Raw genomic sequence first — 15,496 nt, 5'->3', positions numbered from 1 at the left:
AGCTAATCTCTCGGAAGCAAATAGTGAAGGGGTTCATGTTGTAGATGCAATGGTGATTCCTCATGAGAAACACCAAAAAAAAAAATTGAACCTCTGAATAGAGGCCTCTAAAATATTTGAGAAAGAATTGGCCAGTAAAGCCAATTCTAAACCGCAGTTTCGAGAAATGACCGAAGCCCTATTTGAAGCTCGGATCAAAGCCAACCAGCCAGATTTAGTAGGGTGGATCCATACTACCTGTATCTACCATAAGCTAGCTCAAGAAAGGCTTACTAAAGGATAAAAGACCTTGTATGACTCAGATACCACGACCTAGCCTATCACATCGGCAAGTTCCACCAATAATAGTGTGCCTGCAGATTGAAAACTATTACAATTCCACGAGGTTGTAGTTGCCATGGCCAAAGTTGGATGCTCTGTAGTAATAGTGAAGAGGGAAAGGCTTTGAAGCTCAAGACCTTGAAAGGGGGAGGTTGGTGGGAACCCGCGCTTGATTAAAGTTTTTTTTGAAGGAAATCTAAAAAAAATGGAAGCCGACTACAATAATTACTGGTATGGGTTGCACATGGTGCCGCCATAGATGGAGTGCAAGGGGGAAAGGTGAAGAGAGCATGCAGAGCATGGGCGAGCAAGTAGAGAAGGGGCTCTTGAAGCCAGGCTTGGCAAGCACAGAGAGAAGAGTGGCCAGGGCTCGCCAATAAGCAACCAAGGAGCACAAGGAACTTTTAGATCATTCTATACTAGAAAAAAAAAGAGTTTCCCATTTACTTTTCCTACTTTCAATGCACGCATGTAGGAAAATTCCAAATTAGAAAAGGTGAGACATTTTCCTACATATGTAAGTAGGAAAAGTTGGGATGTAGGGAATTTTAAAGTGTAGTTATTTCCCTAGATAACCAAAGACATTGCTATACAGGGATTTTATAAGGCGTGGAAATTTCCATATAGGAATTAATTTATTTCCCTATGTAGGAATTTCGTAAGGTTTGAAGATCACCATATAGGAATTATTTTTTGAGGTGTGAAGATTACCATATAACATGACAAGTAGCACATGGTATCAAAGAGATCCCCAAGCTCAAATAATTGCACTCTATCCTAATGCTTCACATCATTTTTTCAAAGGCACTCAAAAGAAAAAAATCTACCTAAATATGACACAATTTTTTTTTGGTTGAAAACATGTGTCTTAATTGATCTTGAGTGTCATCAACCATATATTACGATGTCCTCTAAAGTAAGAGGATTTTCTTTCAACATTACTTCTATTTTGTTAGTATCTATCAACCAACCTACAATCTTGCGAACCATGGTCGCACTATCGGGATTTTTTACATCACTACAAAAAGACCTGAAGCTAGGCTCTATTTTTTTTAAAGTAATGTATGTACTTCTTAATGAAAAGTACATACTACTTATTGTTCCCTATCCCATGTGTTTGAGCAAAACCACGATGTGAAATTTTATTTACATCACCACAATCCTATAACAACAAGTAAGAAACTATGAAATGAAAAGACATGATATCTATTACAAGGAATATGATTTGTAAACAAAAAAGTGTTACCTCTTGTGCTCCTACAATATGTCCTTTAAGCAAAGAAGCACCTTCCTTTACAACACCTACTCCCTTCATACTTCCATGTTTTAAAAGATCACAATATGAAGTTGGGATCTCATCCCCCCCATGAGAGTCATCAAGATCCTATAGCAAATGAGAAAAGTCCTGATTATTTTTTCAATAACTTCAATTAAAAAAACATGTTGTTTGTGGATTACCTCATCAGAAATGTAGCGTTGTAAACCTTCAAAGCTTTTCATTTCCAACATGAATTTATCTATCTACAAGTGAAAATGAGAGGCTTATATATCATAAGCTAAAATGGTTTACTTACATGCTTAGTGTACTAGCTATAATATTATTAAACCATGATTACCTCTCTCAAAATCCACCCATTTTTTGTGGTGCTTCAAAAAGGCTAGACTCCTCAAAGTCTTGAGGAGTCTAGTTTACTTACATGCTTATGTACTAGCTATAATATTATTAAACCATGATTACCTCTCTGAAAATCCACCCATTTTTTGTGGTGCTTCAAAAAGGCTAGACTCCTCAAAGTCTTGAGTAAATTTTTCCACAATTACGATCCTTTGTTGGTGTAGTAACCTAAATTTCATATCACAATTCTCAAATATAAAAGCTAAAAATTTCATGGGCTTCTATGCTAATGAAAAGCATTATAGACAACACTTTGGGAAGTTGAAGTCATACTATACTCAAAGAGAATAATTTTTTCTATAGCTATACTTCAAACTTAGAATATGACTTAAAAAATTAGTTGTAAAATCATTGAAGCAAATAATAGTACCATATGTGATAATTTATCTTGCTCATTCTTCTTCTCACTAGAAGCAGTAGCATCAATGACCTTAAACAAAAGAAATAGTAATGTAAGAGAAATCCATGTGAGATTTTTCAATGCTTTTAAGATGTATGTAAGATACACAAAGAGAAAATAAATTTTCTTACTTGAGGGAAAGAAAGTGCTTCTTCAATATTTTGGGCATCGACACCATGTGAAAAATAACTCTACAAGAATAATTTCTTATTAGTGATATCTCTAAGAAAAAGAGGATGAATTCTTAAAAGAATGTGTAGAAAAGGTTATATCTTTTCCTTAGGGAGAGATTGTGGCCTTGAATGTTTCCTCTTGGATTGCCAATAAGAGAGGAGATGCACATATATGTCCTCTATTTTCCACTTGTATGGTGCAACATCCTTAAATACTAGAGACTCTAGCTTGTCATGATTTTGTCAAATGATGTTCTCTCTCTCTCATTTTCTCTCTCTCTTCCTTTTTATGGCAACCCAACCATCATTGCAAGCATGGATTCAACAAAGTGCGACATTAGAACAAGACCGAAACAGAGGTGGTTATCTAGCCGCACGAGGGCTAAGAGAATTACAAGAACCACCACTCTATCACAGTATCAAGGCGAGAGTAAGCCAAAAACTCAAGAGTCGGCAGATCCCGGAAGACAACCCATAGAACGAGTTCGAAGAGATAAACCACCTCTTGAAGGCCAGAGGAGGTATATTGAGTAGGACGAGGAGAACCAATGATGAGATTTGTAGACCATCGTAGAATTAGACCTTCCCAGGTGCAAAAATGGGTAAACAAGAAATACACGGGAAACAGAGATCCTAGGATCATGTAGCAGCCTTCGTGCGTGGAGTTGAAGAAGTTTTGGACTTCCCTACTCAATTTGCAGGGTTTGGACTTACCCTAGAAGAGGATGCCACTACTTGGTTTGACTCCGTGGAGCGTGGAGATTTTGAGTCTATGGAGGAGTTTTTTGATGAGTTTATTGAGGAATTCTCACAAAGAGGGATAGCTCATTATACCGTCTCACAAATCCATAAATTCAAATAGAAAGAAGGGGAATCTGTGCAAAAGGCAGCCCTACGACTAAAAAGATATGTGAAGTTCTGCCCTATGGAAGAACTACCAACCCAGTCTAGACTTATGCTTATATTTATTCAAGGACTGAGGAACGCAGATCTCCAAAAGGACTTACATATGAAGAGGAGCACAACGTTAAATGAGCTAACTAAGGAAGCTCTTTACCTTGTAGACAATTGTGCGGTCTACAAGGAGGGTGAATTCAAGGAACTTGATGACGATTTATTCTCACAACAAAGTGGAAGCAAGTCCGCTAAGACAGCATCGAGAGGAGAAGTAGATGTAAGCCAGGAATAGCTTGTGGAGGAAGTGCTAAAAAGAATTAATATGTATACCAAGCCTCAGGCTAAGCAACCAAAGTGGTGTGCAATTGAACAAAAATGGACAAACCATGTGACGGAGGAATGTTATAACAAGGGATATGTGAGAGAGAGACCATATGCTCCCCAAGCTCAGGTAGCATCTCCTCAAATCCCACTGATGCCTAGGTATCAAGCAGGTAACCTACCAAAACCTGTAGGAGTTGAACGACCACAACCAGTATTGGGGCAACAACCACCCCTACCAGGAGTACGATCGGTCGGCATAAGATACGGCTTTGGTACCTGTGCATGCATATTACAAAGATCCAATGGATATGCAACAAATCCTGTCTATTACCCACCGGAAGAACCTAAAACGCAAGAACCTTGGAGCATGATAGGAAGTACAGGACCACCATCAGCTACCTAGGCTGCAGGAGAAGGAAGATACAACTTGGATGAACGAACATTATTGTTCATAGCCAACGGAGGCATGGGTGGGCAGAGGCATGCTTACCAACAGAGAGGAGCTCAAGGAGCACGTCAACAGCCTAAGGGACCCTGCTACAAGTGTGGTGGAGATCATTTGCTAAGGGACTGTTCTCATGATGAAATCATTAGAGTCAACGCGTAATGCACCGAGTGTGGAATTACTCACTTGATTCCTGATTTCCCAAAGAACCCGAGCAAAGGAGCAAAAACTACTTTGAACATACTGGAAGGGTCAGAAAATGAGATAGTAATACCTATTCAGTCAATCACACGGGCACAGACTCAAAGAAGAACAAATGAACCCATAATTGAAGAGCCAAAAACTGATGCTCCTAGTGCAGAAATGAAAAATCAAAGAAGCACTTGGAAAGCTAGAAAGGCTCGTATGAAATCTAGGAGAGAATGAGAGAAAATAGCTCTATTCGAGGAGTTAAAACGCACAAAGGATAGATTGGAGCGGTTAGAGGATCTAACTAGTTTAAGTTCACACACTGCTACAACCAAAGGGGCCAAGGAAATAGTAGAACCCAAAAGTGCAGGATCGGGAGGATCAGTGCTGGTAGAAAAAGTAAATGAGCAGCTTGACGCACTTTTAAAAGCATACGAAGCCAGACTCAGAAACAACCAAAACCAAGAGCAAAGATGGATGACTTATCCATATGCAGAACTAGAAAAATAGAGGTTGGAAATGTGTCGGATGATGATTGAAACAGCCCAATCCTTGATAGAAAACCCGCTTGGTAAACCTGCAAGTTGGCACGAGGTGCCAGCTCCAACCCCTCTCACACCAACTCTAGAGAAACAAGCAAACACGGAGGAGGGACTCATGACTGCCTCTGAGTCTAGGAGAGAACCTATCATAGTGACAAATACAATAGATGAGACAATTGATGGTTTCCAGCCTAAAACATTGGTAGGGATGGATAAGGATTGTGACAGTTTAGATGACCTGTGGAAGCAAATCCGGGAACCAAATGAAGCTAATAGAGTGAACCACCAAATAAATATCATTGGGAAGGAGAAAAATGAGATCTTACCTCCCATTGAAGAATTTGGGACAAGATCACAAATGAACTTTGATATGCGTTCACAAGGGGGAGACCACGGGTCAATCAGTTCGGGGCACAGCCAACCAGACTCGCTAAAAAATCTACCCTCTTACCTAGGGGAGTATGAAGCTAAGTCTGAGGTGAGAGCAATCCCATCTCAAAGACTCTCTCCTAACAGAGGAATGGATTCACAAAGGTTGATCGAGTTATTGTCCACACATGTGGCATGCACAATCACGTTAGCCGAACTCCTGAGGTTACGACCAAACATGTGGACCACAGTAGGCAAATTCTTAGAAAAAATTGGATTAAAAGACCCTACCTCGAAGCTTCAAGAAGGGATCAAAGAATTGGACAAGCCTCAACTAAACACTAGGCCTATACCTTTAAACAAGGTTGGAGAATATTGCGAGGGAGAAGATGGAAATACCACACTACCAGTAGAATTCTAGGGAGTAGTATCCAAGGCTATTCTTGACAGTGGAGCGGGAGTTGCTATCACCACCAAAGAAATCTGGAAAAAATGGGGAAAATCGGCTTTGAGAGCAACCATAATGAAATTCAACTGGCAGATGGGTTCATGGAAAAGCCTCCAGGACTTTTAGAAAAAGTAATTGTCACCTCTTGCGGAATTGAGTATGAGCATACATTTGCAATAGTTGATTTCGACAAAAAGAACAATTACGAGATCATCTTGGGAAGACCATTCATGAGACAATTAAAGATGGTCCAGGATTGGGGTTATGACCACATATACCTCAGGCGTGGGGAGACCACAACCAAAATATACCTAAAAGACCATAGTTACAAGGATGTGAACCAGACACCAGTGGAAGAGTTTGATTCAGCTACATTGGCAGGATCCGAACTCCCAGCATGGTTAGGGCAAAAATAAGAGCTATGGATGTGCAGAGCTTCACATTGTGGAAGCTTGAAAAGAGAGGAATGCATCTTAGAAAGAGCGATTGAGGACACGGATTATATTTCGGAACCTTTTCCTAAAGATGCCTTAGAACCTCTGGAATGGGAACACATACTAGCAACATTGGATGTCTATACCATTACAGATAGCCCGACGACAAAATTTTGCGATAAGGATGGCTATGATGTGCTACCCTATTACATGGTAAACCTTATACCAGCAGGGGATAAGAATGTAGACTCACCAGAACAGGAAGAGTTTTATAACTCGTTTGAGCATTTGGAATTAAGTAACGATGCAGATAACGAGTGTTCAAACAATTCAGGCGAGTGTGGGGAGACAACTACAGATATAAAGTTTTATGATTTTGCAAATCAACATCCTAGACGCCAAGAACGCTATAGATAAAAAAAACAAAAAACAGAACCTGATGCCTAGGATAAAAGATAAAACTCACTATCTAATGCTTGTCAAGGCAGAGGATTGTGTAAAAGACCAAATATCAGGGAGATTCTCAAGAGTTCGAAGGGAAAGGACACATGAGGAAATAAAACAAGCACGGAAAACTAAAACAGAAACAAAATTAAAAAAATCTCAACAATCAAAACAGGAAAAGACAAAAGATCCAGAGTGGACCAAAATGGAGCGTAAAAAGAAATACCAAGAACTTAAACGGTCATTACGAGAGGTATGGACTACCGAAGGAGAAAGCGAAGGTAAGGAGGATTCAAAAAAATAAAACATGAATGTACCGTCCACTATCGAAAATTCACCATCCAAAACAGAAAAATCATAATGACACCACCAGTAAAGGAAATAATAAACCAGGAATCTTATGATGGGCCGGAAAATGAAAAATGAATTGACCTGACCTCGCTGCGCTAGGCGAAGAGCCTCAGCCTCTCTATATAGCCACTGATTTAGAGCCGGAGGAAGAAGAAATGCTAACACAGCTTCTCAAGAAGTATAAAGATTTGTTTGCATGGTCTTACAAATACCTCAAGGGAGTTGATCCATCGATATGCCAACATACAATTCATTTAAAATCAGATACCAAACCAAGCAAACAACGTCCTTACACATATAATGACACATTTGCTAAACGAATCAAAGAAGAGATTGACAAGCTGATGGATGTCGAATTCATCTATGAAATCGAGCATACAGATTGGGTGTCACCCATTGTGGTAGTCCCCAAAAAGAACGGAAAGTTTTGCGTGTGTGTGTGAACCTCAAAAAGGTGAACGCGGCAACAATAAGGGATAACTATCCATTGCCAATCACAGAACATGTGCTTGAGAGAGTAGCAGGAAAACGGGCCTATTCCTTTTTAGATGGATTTTTGGGGTACAACCAATTGGCAATTGCATTAGAGGATCAACACAAAACAGCATTTTCCACAGAGTGGGGAATATATGCGTATAGAGTTATGCCTTTTGGCCTAACCAATGCCCCAGCCACCTTCCAAAGGTTAATGACTCATGTGTTCAAAGAATACCTAAGAATATTCTTAGAAATATATATGGATGATCTCTATGTCCACTCTCTTATTCGAGAAGAACACATTGATCATTTACAAAAGGTATTTGAGAAGTGCAGAACATATCGGATTGTCTCAACCCAGAAAAGTGCATTTTTATGGTAAGGCAAGGCCGCATCTTAGGACATATAGTCTCAAGAAATGGCATAACTATTGACCTAGACAAAATTAGAGTCATAGAAGACATACCCAGGCCTACTAATGCCAAACAAGTAAAATCTTTCATGGGACAATGAGGATATTATCAAAGATTCATATATATGTATGCGGTCATTGCACAACCACTGTATCGCTTATTAGTCAGTTTCGACTGGAATGAGGAGTGTGAAACTTCATTCAAAAAGCTTAAGGAAAACCTTGTATCAGCACCTGTACTTAAAGCACCAGATTGAAAAAAGATATTCCATGTTCACATTGATGCCTCTGCATACGCAATTGGGAATATTCTGGCTCAACCTAGAGACGGAACAATGGATTTCCCAGTTTGTTATGCGAGCTGATAGCTAAATAGTGCAGAAAATAACTATACCACAACTGAAAGAGAGGGATTAGGAATGATATATGCTGTAAAGAAATTTTGGCATTACTTGCTTGCAAACAAATTTGTGTTCTTCACAAATCATCAAGCTCTTTTATCTAATAAATAAACCATGCAGTACTGGGAGAATTGTACGCTGGTTTATTATATTGTTAGAGTTTGACTTCACAGTGGTAGTAAAAAAAGGTAAAACTCATCTACGAGTGGATCATCTTTCAAGACTGCAAAACGGAGAAGCTCCTGACGGAGTAGATGATGACATACCTGACGCTTATCTTTTCAATATTGAAATGATACCCAAATGGTCTCAGGAAATTGTTAGCATTCTTTCCTTTGGAGGTAGATTTGATAACAAAGAAGACGGATCCAAACAACAAACATTTCGACAAACAAAAAACTTTGAGCTGATTGCAAGACAACTGTACCATCTAGGCTCGGACCAAATTCTACGATTATGTATAAATCCAGAGGAATTCGAGTGTTATCTTGAAGAAGCACACATCCAAGACTGTGCATTTCATTGTTCAACAATGAAAACACACCAAAGATTGAAACACTTAGGAGTTTATTGGCCAACTATGTATGTTGACACACATGCTTATGTTAACAATTGTACTATATGTAGTGCCAAATGACCGATGGATCACGCGACATTGTTTCAGGTAACCATTGCACCTGCATGGAGTCAATATATCATTGATTTCTTAACAACAAGGACATTTCCTGAAAACATAACAAAAGCACGAAAAAGGTCTATAGAGTTGGAGGCTCGAGACTTTACTTTAATTGAAAATCAACTCTACAAGCGAGGAAAGGACAATCAACTTAGAATTTGTGCAAGTGAAAGTGAATACCTACTGATTCTAGAACATGCACATGGAGGAATAAGTGGATGCTATTTTTCAGGCGATAAGACGGCAAAAATTGTCTTAACCGCAGGGATATGGTGGCCTACATTGCACATAGACGCTGAGGAATTTGTAAAGCGTTGTAATGCATGTCAGCGCACTAAGGTGCCGATAAAGAGAGATGAGATGCCACTACAGCCAATAATGGGAGCACGGGCATTTACAAAATGGGGATTTGATTTTGTGGGGCCTATTTCACCCCCTGCATAAAGCACCCATACCCAATATATCATTGTGGCTACGGACTATCTCACAAAATGGGCTGAAGCCAAAGCAACACAAAAAGCAGACGTAAGAACCACTGCACAATTCTTGTATGAAAATGTCTTTGTACGATACGGATTACCAATAGAAATTGTCAGTGATCGAGGAACACAATTTCTTAATGAAGTTATTGAATACCTGTTTGAGGAATTCATGGTCATACATAGAAAATTTGCTCCATATCATCAACAGGCAAATGGACAAGCTGAGGCCACAAATAAAACACTATGCAGTGTTTTGACTAAAATTGTATCAGAAACAAGGGCAGACTGGGATCAACAATTACACTCAACACTATGGGCATACAGGGTAGCTTATAAAACATCGATTGGAACAACACCGTATAACATGGTGTTTGGTCTAAACGCTATATTAACCATAGAGTTTTTGATTCCAACTCTACGAGTAGCAAAATGCTTAGAATGGACAGGCCATGAGCTCTCTTCAAGAATAGATGATCTTGAAAAGCCAGATGAACTTCAACTGAGAGCTGTAGCTTCGATCTATGCTAAGAAGAGAAGACAAAAAGAGTTTTTTGACAAGCATGTGCGTACGAAAGAGTTCAAAACAGGTGATTATGTACTTGTTTACACTTTGAAGCAACATGCCAAAAAACTTAAAAAGCAAGGGATGGGACCCTTTGTGATTAGGGACTTATCACAAAGCAAAGTTGTCAAACTTGCGACATTGGAAGGAGAAGAAATGCCAAATTGGATTAGTGGGTGTCAGTTTAAAAAGTATCATTTACCACTAACACAAGATATGCTTCAACAAATCCATCAAGAAAAACAACGAATGAAGGAGAAACAGAGGATACGAGACGAAGCATAAGCAAAAGCAAAAGAACACATTACGAAAAGAAGGCTTCTACGACAACAACGACAAATTGGATCACCGTTGCGAATAAATGCTATTCGATTAACGAATTTTAGTGAAGACACAGTGGAACCAATAATTATAGTCAAAGTGGGTAGCAATCAAGTTGAATCGACGGCATTGCTTGATTCCGGAGTTCAAGCAAGTCTGATTTCTTGCAAATTATATAATCAGCTCCAGCTCAAAGAACAACTCCATCCTACTCAACAATGCTGGAAAGCATTACATCACATTCATTAAGCACATTCGGCTAGACGATATTGCATGTACAAGTACATCAAAATATTTATCCCCACAAGTTTTATGTGGTTGAGGATATGTGCACACCACATCCAATGTTGTTGGGACAACCATGGCAGAAAGAGTACAATGTGCAGATAGATTGGAGTACGAATACGGTCATAATTCAACAAGCACAAGAACACCAAGTGGTAGCCTTTTGCTCAGATAACCATGAAGAACCCGACACTAGTGCCACAATCACTTGATAAAAAGCAAAAAACATGGGTGACACTTAATCAGCAAAAGACACCTAAAACGGATAAACAGGACATCGCCCAATCCATTCAATCAAAGAAGAAGCTACCACAGGCGACAAGGAATAAATCAAGGTCAGCAATAAGCAAACAGCAGGTATGGGTACGAAAGGATGGATGTGAACGAGCCTACAAACCACAAGGTAGTAGCAGACAACCTCAGTACAACAATGTTAAACAAACACCAAAAAGGATCATAAAACAGATGTGGATACCAAAAAACATGCTCAATTGCCAAAAACATGAGACACGCATTTGGATCCCCAAAGTGATGCTACAGAAACTCCCTTCAGTACAAGCAAAACCAGCAGCCAGACAAACGACATCGGCAAATCAATCTGTGTGGATGCCGATCAACAGAACAGCAACCACGACCAAAGAAAATGCCATAAACCTACAAACGTATCCAAAAAAAAGATACAAATGGAAAGCAAAAAATAAAAAGATTATGGCCACATCAGACACGACACTTCTCTCCATGGAGACCATAACGGCCATACCTGCAATAGCGGAAAATCGGGCATCTTCGCAAAGAAGACGATCAAACAACGAGAGGCAGAATTACAACTTTTAATTGCAAAGAAAATCAGCCAACCAAACCAACAACAAACAAGAAACCTCGCCATCGAATGCCAATAAGCATCTTGCTTATTCCCTCCTCTCGCACCGCATTAGTTTAACATGCATTGACCGATTATGCATCAGGTAGGGCCATGTTACAAGGCCATGCATTAGCACGATTTTAACCCATGCACAACACATACCCCAAGATGATACCTTATCGTCTGGGAGGACTCTGATTAGGAGGGGGGGAGGCATTCTCAATGCGGACCTGATGACCGTAAAAAGCAACAAAAAGGGCATGTTTTGACTATTTTTGAGGGGTTTTATGTTTGATTGTGAAATTTTCTGGACTAACCAAAGTACATATGCCCTTATACACCATTAATCTACAGATATATGAGGCCAAACGCTAAATTAGAGCCGATAAGTGTGTGTATATATGTAAAAATAGCCATTTTTTGTGCAAAATATTGGTAAAACGGAGAAATCCGGCCATAAAAAGCACATGTAAGTGTACATAGTGTGTTGGGGTGAAGTTTTGATTTATTTTGATTTTTGGGATTTTTTTTAGTTGATTTTTCTATTTTTCCTTTAGATTTACTAATTTTTGATAGAAAACCTTCAAAAAGCAGGTGAAATGCGATCATAATGAAAAACAAAAAAAGATGGGGATGATCAGTGGCTGGAAGACAACCCAGGGTGCAGTGGGGGTGCAATTATGAGAATGAAGTGGGAGGCGTGTTGTGGCCAGATTTTGACCGAATCGTCAAAATTCTCAGAAACTGGGCAAACCGAGTCCAAATGGAGAACTTTTCGAGCCTAAACCACGTTTCGCGAAAAGTTAGGAGCACATGTAAAATTTCATGAAAAGTGGTTCTGGGCCCCCCATTATAGGGTTTTTTCACACTACTTAGAGCTCATTTCTACTATTCACTTGTGAGAGAGAGCTCTAGCCACCTAGAGCGCACAGGACTTCCAACAGCCGATACGCCGCGCACAGTCATCCGACGACTACCAGATATGAGAGGTAGACTCAGCACCTTATGCTCTTCATGTATATGTGATTTTTTGTCGCCAAAACTAGCATAGAACTCCAAGGAGGTTTGCAGGGAAGAGACCTGTGAGCATAGGTAATCACCTAACAGCTAACCCAATACCAACAAGACTTAATAGGGGGTTTACCCTAGCCTAGGAGACCAATCTTGGATGCCCAAAGGAGGCAAGAAAGCAATGGAAAAAACCTAACTTCTCGAGCCCTGCAAGTGGCCACAAAGAGAAAAATCCGGCAAAAGTAACCCGAAAGATACCAAAACTCATGAGTAGGAGCTTCTCGACCTATCAAAAATGATCCAAATCAAGTGAAACTTGAACCATACACTCTTCACATCATGTCAAAGCCAATTGTGCGGTCATATCTTCAAAATCACAAAAAAAGACATACTACGTGTAGTATGTCTCTAAGCTTGAGATGACCTCCAGATGGATTTTTTGGCCTTCACACATGTTTATCACATTCATACAAGCCCACCCACCAAGTTTCCAGCCAAACAAATCACTTTTTGGCCTCATAGCTCCATAGATGTACTTCTAAGAGTCCCAAACACCACAAATGGTCTTCCTACCCTCAAAACTTATCCAAATTCAAATCTAAGACCAGGGCGATGATCCACAGGCTATGCCCTATCATACTGACAGGTTTCATGCAGTTCTGAACAAAAAGACATCCTACACGTAGTATGTCTCCAGAGTCATATTGACCCACTGAGAAAAGTTTGACATCATAAATGTGACAAACATGCTACAAGAAGCCTACATATCAATTTTCAAGTCATTTGGACCACATTTGATCATCATTACAGGACATCCTACCCATTTGTGTACCAAAAGCCTAAAATAGTCCAATATTTCACTTTTTGGTGTCCAAATCAAAATCCAAGCACATAGCTGTGATACACAGGTCATGCCCTATCATCATGACAAGTTTCAAGCCATTCTAAGGAAAAAGACATCCTACACGTAGGATGTCTTCAGGCTTAATTTGAAGCACAATTCTTACTGTTTTCATTTGCAGGGCATCCTTAGTCCCTCTTGAGCTCATGTTTCAATTTTCAAGTCAATTGGATAGTTAAAACTCAGTTTATCAGCTAATCTGTAAAGAACGCTAACTTTGAACTACTAAGTGCAGCAGGATCCATGGCAGCCGCTAAGTCACCAGCAAAGAAGAAAAGAATGACCAACAAAGATTACCTAGATGAAGTGGAGCCATTTGTAATACCTGCAGGAACCATAAAGCCCACTACCACTTAGTTACAAAGCAACTTACTAGAAGCAAACGACATCAGGATATACCAAGGCCTGCTTAAGGACCCAGAAGGCAATGCCATAGAGTTGCCAATGATACCACAGGAACTCAATGAGTTCACGAGAAAGCCAGAAATAGTCTCTCTTGGAAAAGCTGTACTTACACAATTATTTTGAGGCTTTGCCAGCAGAATTTGACATTCAGAGAGTCTGGGAAGTCGTCACCACAATCAAAGAGAACGGCATAGCTAAGGTGACAGATCTGCAAGGAAAGAACAGAGTGATTGTAATCACGCCAGAGGTGGTTGCAAAGGCCTTGAACCTCTCTAATGCAAGAGAAAGTGTCAACAAGAGGCGAGAAGAGATAAAGGTATACAAGGAAATCAAGAAGAACTGCACCTTCAAGGATGTTGCAGATCCAATGGTGGAAACCATGTGCCAACTTTACAACCAATATCTCCATATTTTCACAAAGAGGCCTTAGAAGTACACTGCGCCACCTGTGGCAATTGGAACAACATTCACATGGGCAATGAAGACAAGCAGGCCAGGTGAGATCGATTATGCGGCATACCTACAGTACAACATTGTGAGGATGGGAACCCAAATCCTACATACATTGCAGTAGGGGAGATTCTCACAAAGGTGATATATGAAGCTCTACATGCTAGGGGCCAGCGAACTCTTCCTCCATCACAGATTGATTGGTTGAAGCTGATAAAAGACAAGGAAGAAGAGCAACCTACAGCTCCCAGGGTAACCACCTGACTAAAGAGAAAGCTAGAGACAGTGGAAGAAAAGCCTGCTCAACCAAAAAAAAGGGAAGAAAGCTACTGTACAAATGCCAGCAAAAGAGAACAAATCCTAGAAGGTTGCTCGGCTAGAGAGATTGATGGAGAGTTTCAGAGTCCAATGAATGCTTAAAGGAGATCTAAATGAATTATGGAAGCCCTCACTTGAGGCAATGTCTGGATCTTCTCGAAGGACAAATAGGGATCGCTTCAAAGAATACATAAATAATTTTGAGATCCTAGATGCGATGGCTGAGAACATTCCAGTCATACCTTTTACTGACGAAGAGGTTGATGATGTGAGGCGGCAGCTGCTGGAAGAGCAGGAAGGGGAAGAAAGAGAGGGGAAAACAAAAGCTGACCGGGATTTCAAAAAGAAACCATCAACCCACCATCAAGCCGAGAGTCAAGTCCTCCACCATCACCACCTCCTCCTAGTCCTCCTCAACCCCGACAAACTGAGGAGTTGAACAAATCTGATGGGCAACAAGACTCCAAGGAAGAGGACAACAAAGAGAAAGAGCAGAAGGCAAAAATTGAACCAAAAGATGAGAAGCAAGATCCTGAGGCAAAAAATTATGGAATATTCCTGGATCTGCTAGCTGCTGGATACACCTGAGAGGAGGCAGCTCAGATAGCATTTCAATTATCAACACCTAAACCAGAAAAATCCGCAATGAACCCTCTTTTGGTGGAGCTGAAGGACAATGCAACAGACGCCATGGATTTGCAACCACAAGAGGAAGACTGGGAAGAAGTTATACAAAGACTTCAAGGATTGAGAGCCAGATCAATGGCTAAAGAAATGGAGTACGAAGGGCTGTTGTTGAGTGAAGAAAAGGTGAAATCAGAAGTGGAAACACTTCAAAAGCAAAACCAGGAGCAGATGCATGGCCAAGCACACATGCAAGCTAGGTTAGAAGTAGCACTACAAAAATGTCAAGAGCTAGAA

The 15,496-nt window shown here is 40.1% G+C and overlaps 1 protein-coding gene across 1 annotated transcript; it reads right to left on the bottom strand.

Moving 5' to 3' along the window:
- Nucleotides 1–1,411: 1,411 nt before the first annotated feature.
- LOC147430366 (uncharacterized) lies at nt 1,412–15,185 on the bottom strand. The gene is made up of 5 exons (XM_086495128.1): nt 15,087–15,185; nt 2,528–2,587; nt 2,367–2,426; nt 1,568–1,705; nt 1,412–1,483 (listed from the first exon to the last, which is right to left on the bottom strand). The coding sequence occupies exons 1-5, from the start codon at nt 15,183–15,185 to the stop codon at nt 1,412–1,414; spliced, it is 429 nt and encodes a 142-aa protein (XP_086351254.1).
- Nucleotides 15,186–15,496: the final 311 nt, after the last annotated feature.

Source organism: Adiantum capillus-veneris, chromosome 22 (assembly GCF_014529385.1).
Source record: "Adiantum capillus-veneris isolate H3 chromosome 22, ASM1452938v2, whole genome shotgun sequence".
In the NCBI taxonomy this organism is placed as follows: domain Eukaryota; kingdom Viridiplantae; phylum Streptophyta; class Polypodiopsida; order Polypodiales; family Pteridaceae; genus Adiantum; species Adiantum capillus-veneris.
The sequence above is the reverse complement of the archived record's forward strand: the minus strand, read 5'-3'. Positions and strand labels throughout refer to the sequence as shown.

Bases quoted from the DNA above. Each gene is read 5' to 3' on its own strand.
- LOC147430366 (XM_086495128.1), bottom strand. From the start codon at position 15,185: ATGCTATCTGAGCTGCCTCCTCTCAGGTGTATCCAGCAGCTAGCAGAT. The intron at 2,588-15,086 runs GTTCAATTTTTG...TTATTCTTGTAG, and splicing joins ATCTTGCTTCTCATCTTTTG to AGTTATTTTTCACATGGTGT. The intron at 1,706-2,366 runs GTACTATTATTT...CATTTGCTATAG, and splicing joins AAGATAAATTATCACATATG to GATCTTGATGACTCTCATGG.